This window comes from Acinonyx jubatus, chromosome B1 (genome assembly GCF_027475565.1).
Source record: "Acinonyx jubatus isolate Ajub_Pintada_27869175 chromosome B1, VMU_Ajub_asm_v1.0, whole genome shotgun sequence".
Classification (NCBI taxonomy): domain Eukaryota; kingdom Metazoa; phylum Chordata; class Mammalia; order Carnivora; family Felidae; genus Acinonyx; species Acinonyx jubatus.
In genome coordinates this window covers 139,073,480-139,082,236 of record NC_069382.1, presented here as the reverse complement: position 1 = coordinate 139,082,236, position 8,757 = coordinate 139,073,480, and the positions used below count along the sequence as shown (strand labels likewise).

Below are 8,757 nucleotides of genomic sequence, written 5' to 3'. Positions count from 1 at the left end.
TAAGCTGACTTCAGTTCAGGTCATGATCTTGCGGTTTGTGGGTTCGAGCCCTTTGTCGGGCTCTGTGCTGACAGCTCAAAGACAGGAGCCTGCTTTGGATTCTGTGTCTCCCTGGTCTCTCTGCCCCTCCCCCACTCATGCTCTGTCTCTCTGTCTCTCTCTCAAAAATAAATAAACATTAAAGAAATTAAAAAAATAAGTTATTATGTAAGTCATATATATAATATATAATATATATTTCATAATATATATATAATTTTTCATAATTTTGTGTAATATCTAAAAGAAAAGGTAAAATGAAGTATTATGGTTATAAATATATTTTAAAATTCCACAGAGGATACAGTACTAAAGATTAGAGGTGCTAAAATTTGGACAAAAATGTAAACTATGTTTAAAAACTTTTTTACATATTTTAGAACTTAATGAAATCATTGAAGGTATCCTAGTTCTGAAAGTTGCTGAGGAAGTCTTTGTTTTGTATTTCTAAAGCACATGTTGCATTTGTGTAGCATTTTATTTTAGCTTACTGTAGGCAGTATAAGTCTACAGAAAGTATAGTTGAGTTTAGTGTATTATAGATAGTATAACAATGTAGAGCATAACTTAATAGTTATTAAATAGTAAAAAAAATATGTTGGACATCTTGCTTTTTCTTGTATCACTTTCCCAAATTTAAGGTAGCTGTAGGTCTTTAACAAAGGGTGAACGAACTTACTAGAGCCGTAACTGTTACTTCAGTGGATGATAAAAAGGACAATTTGATTAATGTGGAGAATAAGGTTTTTGTTTTGATTAAAATTTTTTTTTAATGTTTATTTTTGAGAGAGAGAGAGACAGAGTACAAGCGGGGGAGGGTCAGAGAGTGAGGGAGAGACAGAATTGGAAGCAGGCTCTAGGCTCTGAGCTGTCAGCACAGAGCCAGATGCACAGCTTGAACTCACGAACGGCGAGATCATGACCTGAGCCGAAATCAGATGCCTAACCGACTGACCCACCCAGGCACCCCATTTCTTTTAATTTTTTTTCAATGACTGATTTGATTTTTAACATAGCAAATGTAAGGTGCCTTTCTGCCAGTGAACTACTTGATTCACTGCAGATTAAAATCTGCAAGTTCTGTGGACTTCAGAAGGTGAATTAAGCATTGCTTGATTTTTTTTTTCCTATTAGAACTCCCACTTAAGGATTGGCATAAAGTAGAAAATTCCTCCAATAATGTCCAAACCTTCTCATTTAGAGTTTGGTATTGCATCATGTTCAAGTGAGTGTCAAATAAATGTCTGTTGGTAATGAGAATAATTTTTTCATGAGGAATTCTCTTTATGCTTATTACCCAGCACATTTCTTGCAATGGTCTCAGAGTCGTTGGAAAACAGAAACCTTGCTTGAACTTGAACTGTTACCATGTGATTTTTGCCAGTTATGCTATTATGAGTTTTACACGAATTTTAAAAAATTGATTCATTTGACAAAGCTTAAAATCCTTTAAACACTGGGATGGAATATAACTAATTTAAGTAGTGTATTTTAGAAGAGTAACATGCATTGAATTTGAATGATAAACACAGGGACTTTACAAATTTAGGAGCTAGGTTTTGGAGTTTTATGAGTAGTGCTTGTTCAGTATATATTTACTTACTGTAATTTTTGTTGAGTAGTGGGGTAATTATTACCGCATAGAGTGTTACCATAGCATACTGAAAATGTCTCTGTATCAGATATGTGATGTGTGAGTGTGTGTGTTAAGTAGTTTTACTTTGTATTCCTGAAAGCATGAATTTCTAAACATTTTCTTAGTTTCCTGTAAAAGTAAATTAATAAAAAAACTTCAAGAGGAAATATCACTAATTCCTTGGGAGTAGGGATCAGGGGATGGTATATTCTGTCTCAGGATGTGCTTTGGGGAAATTACTTGGAAATTAAGGAGTCTCAAGTAGAACAACTTCAAAATACTTTACTATGACATGTTCCATAAGATAATTAAGTCTTGACATGTAAGGACATGTGAATGTAGCATTCTAAAAGAAGAGTTACAGAAACTTTTTCTTCCAGAGTAAGGTCTTTTAATAGATAGTTCGCATTAGTTGAATATTTGAAAGACACTGCCTAAAATAAATACTGATGCAGTTACTAAAAGTTGTATTGTCTTCTCACTTTCACATTATTAACGTTATATATCCTTTTCTTTCAGCTCGATATGCCAAGTGACCAGATAGTGGCAAATCTGCAAGCAGTTATCAGTGAAGTTTGTAAGCACAGACCACTCAGTTTGGGTGAGTGGTTTGCTTGGGTAGATTTCCCTATAGCTCTGTGTTTCTTTAGAAATGTAAAATATTGGGGTGCCTGGGTGGCTCAGTTGTTTAAGCATCCGACTCTTGATTTTGGCATAAGTCATGATTTCATGGTTCATGGGATTGAACCTTTCATCGAGCTCTGTACTGACAGCATGGAGCCTGTTTGGGATTCTCCCCCCCCCACCCCGCCGCCCCCACCCCCTGCCTCTCTCTCTCTCTCTAAAAATAAATAGATAAATAAACTTTAAAAAAGTGTAAAATACTAAGAAAACAATCAAGCTGATATACAAGTACAATATACAACAGCAGTAGTATTTTCAGGGATTAAATAAATAAAATTTAATTCTCCAAAGGATTCCTAATTACCTTATTAACATGTTGCTGTAGTTGTTTGGATAAGAGACCTCTTTAACATGAATAAGAAACATATCATGAAATCTTTGTAAATTCCCACATTATTTCTATCATTAAATGTAATAAACTTTGAAAGAAAACTGTAACTGATCACCTTAAACTTACAGTAGTGTTAAATAGAAACTAAAATCATTTATGAAATATTTTGAGTCCAGACCATTCACTTTGTCACTGGCATTAGCAATTGTCTTTCTTAATCTTACTTACATTAGAAAAGAACAAAGTTTTTAATTATGTCCTGAGAGACATTTCTTACAAACAGTGATTCATGGAGAGCAGTGAAACTTGGTTGAGATATGGAAGCTGTTTAATAGGCTAGGAACACCTACAGTGTCCTTATTATTCCATTATGTGCTGTGCATAGTCTGTGCATATTTCTCTCCTGGCTGGTTGCAGCCAAAAAAAGGGTTCATTACACTATAGACTCTTCATTTATAGACTTAGCCTTATAGGACTCTGTCAGGTTTAGTTTTATAACCAAGTGTATAATTAAAACACAATCTTAAGCTATTTTTTTATCTCTTTGGGAGTTACACACACTGGTGAATAAATACCTCATTTGTTAATTCTGCTGTCATAGATATGGCCATAGTACTTAGTAATTGTATGTGTACGCATTCTTATATTGCACGGAGCAGTTTGATTTCAGTATAGGATCTTCTGAGGCTGTCACAGGAGTGGAATGATGGACAGTAAATCTCAAAAACCAATGTATACTCTTTTGTCATTTTTTTAATTGAAGTGTAATTGACCTACAATATTGTTTTAGTTTCATGTGTACAACGTAGTGATTCAACATTTGTATATGTTGCAAATTGATCACCACATAAGTCTAGTTACCATCTGTCACCATACAAGGTTAATAGACCATTATTGATTGTATCCCTTGTGCTGTACATTACATCCCCATGACTTATTTATTTCATAATTGAATGTTTGTATCTCTTGATCCCCTTCACCCACTTTGCCCCCTCCCCTCATACCCTTCCCCTCCTGGCAACCACCACTCTGTTCTCTGTATCTATGAGACTGGGTTTGGTTTGGTTTTGTCAGTTTGTTTTGTTTTTTCAGAGTTTACTTATAAGTGAAATCATTGATATTTGTCTTTCTGACTCATTTCACTTAGCATAATACTCTCAAGTCCATTAATGTCATAAATAGTAAGATTTCATTCTTTAATATGTCTGAATAGTATTGTAGTATTCCGTTGTGGTGTGTGTGTGTATGTGTGTACCCCCCATCTTTATTCATTCATGTATAGATGGTCACTTAGGTTGTTTCCGTATCTTGGCTATTGTACATAATGCCACAAGGAACATAGGGGTGCATATATCTTTTGATACTAGTGTGTTCATTTTCTTCAGATTGATACTGAAAAGTTGAATTGCTAGATCATATGGTTGTCTGTTTCTAATTTTTTGAGGAATCCCCATACTGTTTTCCAGGGTCTGCACAAATTTACATTCCCACCAACAGTGCATGAGAGTTCCCTTTTTCTCCACATCCTTGCCAACACTTGTTATTTTTGATAATAGCCATTCTGACAGGTATGAGGTCATAACTCATTGTGATTTTAATTTTCATTTCCCTGGTGATTAATGATGTTGAGCATCTTTGGTGCCTATTTGCCATGAAATGGGAAAATGTCTAGATTCTCTGCCCAATTTTATTTTTATTTTTTTTTTCAATATATGAAGTTTATTGTCAGATTGGTTTCCATACAACACCCAGTGCTCATCCCAAAAGGTGCCCTCCTCAATACCCATCACCCACCCTCCCCTCCCTCCCACCCGCCATCGACCCTCAGTTTGTTCTCAGTTTTTAAGAGTCTCTTATGCTTTGGCTCTCTCCCACTCTAACCTCTTTTTTTTTTTTTTTCCTTCCCCTCCCCAATGGGTTTCTGTGAAGTTTCTCAGGATCCACATAAGAGTGAAAACATATGGTATCTGTCTTTCTCTGTATGGCTTATTTTACTTAGCATCACACTCTCCAGTTCCATCCATGTTGCTACAAAGGGCCATATTTCATTCTTTCTCATTGCCACGTAGTATTCCATTGTGTATATAAACCACAATTTCTTTATCCATTCATCAGTTGATGGACATTTAGGCTCTTTCCACAATTTGGCTATTGTTGAGAGTGCTACTATAAACATTGGGGTACAAGTGCCCCTATGCATCAGTACTCCTGTATCTCTTGGGTAAATTCCTAGCAGTGCTACTGCTGGGTCATAGGGTAGGTCTATTTTTAATTTTTTGAGGAACCTCCACACTGTTTTCCAGACAGGCTGCACCAGTTTGCATTCCCACCAACAGTGCAAGAGGGTTCCCGTTTCTCCACATCCTCTCCAGCATCTATAGTCTCCTGATTTGTTCATTTTGGCCACTCTGACTGGTGTGAGGTGATATCTGAGTGTGGTTTTGATTTGTATTTCCCTGATGAGGAGCGACGTTGAGCATCTTTTCATGTACCTGTTGGCCATCCGGATGTCTTCTTTAGAGAAGTGTCTGTTCGTGTTTTCTGCCCATTTCTTCACTGGATTATTTGTTTTTCGGGTGTGGAGTTTGGTGAGCTCTTTATAGATTTTGGATACTAGCCCTTTGTCCGATATGGCATTTGCAAATATCTTTTCCCATTCCGTTGGTTGCCTTTTAGTTTTGTTGGTTGTTTCCTTTGCTGTGCAGAAGCTTTTTATCTTCATAAGGTCCCAGTAGTTCATTTTTGCTTTTAATTCCCTTGCCTTTGGGGATGTGTCAAGTAAGAAATTGCTACGGCTGAGGTCAGAGAGGTCTTTTCCTGCTTTCTCCTCTAGGGTTTTGATGGTTTCCTGCCTCACATTCAGGTCCTTTATCCATTTTGAATTTATTTTTGTGCATGGTGTGAAAAAGTGGTCTAGTTTCAATCTTCTGCATGTTGCTGTCCAGTTCTCCCAGCACCATTTGTTAAAGAGGCTGTCTTTTTTCCATTGGATGTTCTTTCCTGCTTTGTCAAAATTAGTTGGCCATACGTTTGTGGGTCTAGTTCTGGGGTTTCTATTCTATTCCATTGGTCTATGTGTCTGTTTTTGTGCCAATACCATGCTGTCTTGATGATGACAGCTTTGTAGTAGAGGCTAAAGTCTGGGATTGTGATGCCTCCTGCTTTGGTCTTCTTCTTCCAAATTACTTTGGCTATTCGGGGCCTTTTGTGGTTCCATATGAATTTTAGGATTGCTTGTTCTAGTTTCGAGAAGAATGCTGGTGCAATTTTGATTGGGATTGCATTGAATGTGTAGATAGCTTTGGGTAGTATTGACATTTTGACAATATTTATTCTTCCAATCCATGAGCATGGAATGTTTTTCCATTTCTTTATATCTTCTTCAATTTCCTTCATGAGCTTTCTATAGTTTTCAGCATACAGATCTTTTACATCTTTGGTTAGATTTATTCCTAGGTATTTTATGCTTCTTGGTGCAATTGTGAATGGGATCAGTTTCTTTATTTGTCTTCTTGTTGCTTCATTATTAGTGTATAAGAATGCAACTGATTTCTGTACATTGATTTTGTATCCTGCAACTTTGCTAAATTCATGTATAAGTTCTAGCAGACTTCTGGTGGAGTCTATTGGATTTTCCATGTATAATATCATGTCATCTGCAAAAAGTGAAAACTTAACTTCATCTTTGCCAATTTTGATGCCTTTGATTTCCTTTTATTGTCTGATTGCTGATGCTAGAACTTCCAACACTATGTTAAACAACAGTGGTGAGAGTGTCTCTGCCCAATTTTAAATTGGATTTATTTATTCTTTTATTGAGTTATATGAGTTCTTTATAAAATTTTGGATATTAACCCCTTATCAAATATGTGATTTGCCAATACCTTCTTCCATTCACTAGATTGCCTTTTTGTTTTGAATGCTTTCCTTTGCTGTGCAGAGCTTTTTAGTGTAATGTAGTCCCATTTGTTTATTTTGTTGTTGTTGTTGCCCTCTGGAGTCATCCAGAAAACCTACTAAGACCGATGTTGAGGGGCTTACCACTTGTGTTTTCGTGTTTTATGGTTTCAGGTTTTACCTTCAACTCTTTAATCTATTTGAATTAATTTTTGTATGTGGTAGGAGGTATTGATTTCCTTCTTCTGCATGTAGCTGTTCAGTTTTCCCAACCCCATTCATTAAAGAGGCCGCCCTTCCTCTGTTGTGTATCCTTTTATGTTGTAAATTGGCCATATATGTGTGGCTTTATTTCTGGGTTCTCTATTTTGTTCCATGAATCCATATGTCTTTTATGTTAATTCCATATGGTTTTAATTTACTGTGGCTTTGTAGTATAGTTTTGAAATCAGGAAGCTTGGTATCTCTGGCTTTGTTCTTTCTCAAGATTGCTTTGGCTGTTCAGGGTCTTTTGTGGTTCCATACAAATTTTAGAATCATTCGTTCTGTTTCTGTGAGCAATACCACTAGAATTTTGATAGGGGTTGCTTTGAATTTGTAGACTGTTTTGGGTAATATGTACATTCTAACAATATTAATTCTTCTAATCCATGAACATGGAATATCCATTTCTTTGTATCATCTTCAGTTCCTTTCATCACCATCTTATAGTGTTCCATGTATTAAGTTTTCACCTCCTTTATTAAATTTATTCCTAGGTGTTTTGTTATTTTTGATGCAATAATATATGGGATTGCTTTCTTAATTTCTTTCTGATAGTTTGTTGTTAGTGTATACAAACAACTGATTTTTGTTTATTGATTTTGTACCCTGACACTTCATTGAATTTGTTCACTGGTTCAAACAGTCTTTTGGTGTAGTCTTATGGCTCTTCCTATATATGATATCATATCTTCTGCAAAAAGTGACAATTTTACATCTTCCTTTTCTATTTGGATGCCTTATTTTGGTCTTGCCTGAATGCTATGACTAGAACTTCCAATACTATGTTGAATAATAGTAGGGAGAGTGGACATCCTTGTCTTGTTCCTGAGCTTAGAGGAAAAGCTTTCAACTTTTCACCATTGATTATGATATTATTTGTGGGTTTGTATATGACCTTTATTACGTTGGGGTATGTACGTTCTCTCTTTAAGCACTATGTTGAAAGTTTTTATTGTAAATGGATGTGACTTTTGTTGGATGCTTTTTCTGCATCTATTGAAGTGATTGTATGATTTTTGTTTTTCATTTTGTTAATCTGTATTACATTGATGTGCACATATTGAACCATCCTTTCATCCTAGAATGAATTCCACTTGATCATGGTGTGTGATTCTTTTTATGTATTTTAGAATTTGGTTTGCTAATATTTTGTTGAGGGTTTTCACATACATGTTCACCAGGATTATTGGCCTGTAATTTTCTTCTTTTTTTGTTGTGTCCTTGTCTAATTTTGGTATCAGGGTAATACTGGCCTCATAAAATGAGTTTGGAAGCATTCTCTCATCTTCTTCAGTGTTTTGGGGAGAGTTTGAGAAGGCTAGATACTAAATCTTTGAATGTCTGTTAGAATTCACCAGCTAAGCTGGCTAATCTTGGGTTTTTGTCTGTTGGGAGGTTTTTGATTACTGATTCAATCTGTTTGCTATTATAAGTCTATTCTGATTTTTCTGTTCTTCCTGATTCAATCTTGGAAGTTGTTTGTTTCTAGGTATTTAATAATTTTTTCTAAGTTGTCCAGTTTGTTGGTATGTAATTGTTGATAGTAGTCTCTTATGATCCTTCGTATTTCTATGGTATCAGTTGTAATTCTCTTTCATTTCTGATTTTATTTATTTGAGCCCACCCTCTCTTTTTCTTGGTGAGTCTAATTAATGTTTGTTAATTTTGTTTATCTTTTCAAATAACAAGCTCTTAGTTTCATTGATCTTTTCTATTGTCCTTTTATTCTCTATTTCATTTATTTCCCCTCTGATATTTACTATTTCTTTCCTTCTCCTAACTTTGCATTTCATTTGTTGTTCTTTTTGTAGTTACTTTCTGTTTAAAGTTAGATTGTTTATTTAAGATTTTCCTTGTTTCTTGAGGTAGGCCTGTATTGCTATGAACTTCTCTCCTTTAACCGTTT

The 8,757-nt window shown here is 35.3% G+C and overlaps 1 protein-coding gene across 2 annotated transcripts in view; it reads left to right on the top strand.

Moving 5' to 3' along the window:
* Positions 1 to 8,757, top strand: part of MRPL1 (mitochondrial ribosomal protein L1) — a 101,095-nt gene that overhangs the window by 84,871 nt on the left and 7,467 nt on the right. For both annotated transcript variants that reach the window (XM_027058944.2, XM_015074380.3), the window contains exon 8: positions 2,195 to 2,276. In XM_027058944.2, coding sequence (XP_026914745.1) covers positions 2,195 to 2,276 — 82 coding nt within the window. The remainder of the gene's footprint in view (positions 1 to 2,194; positions 2,277 to 8,757) is intronic.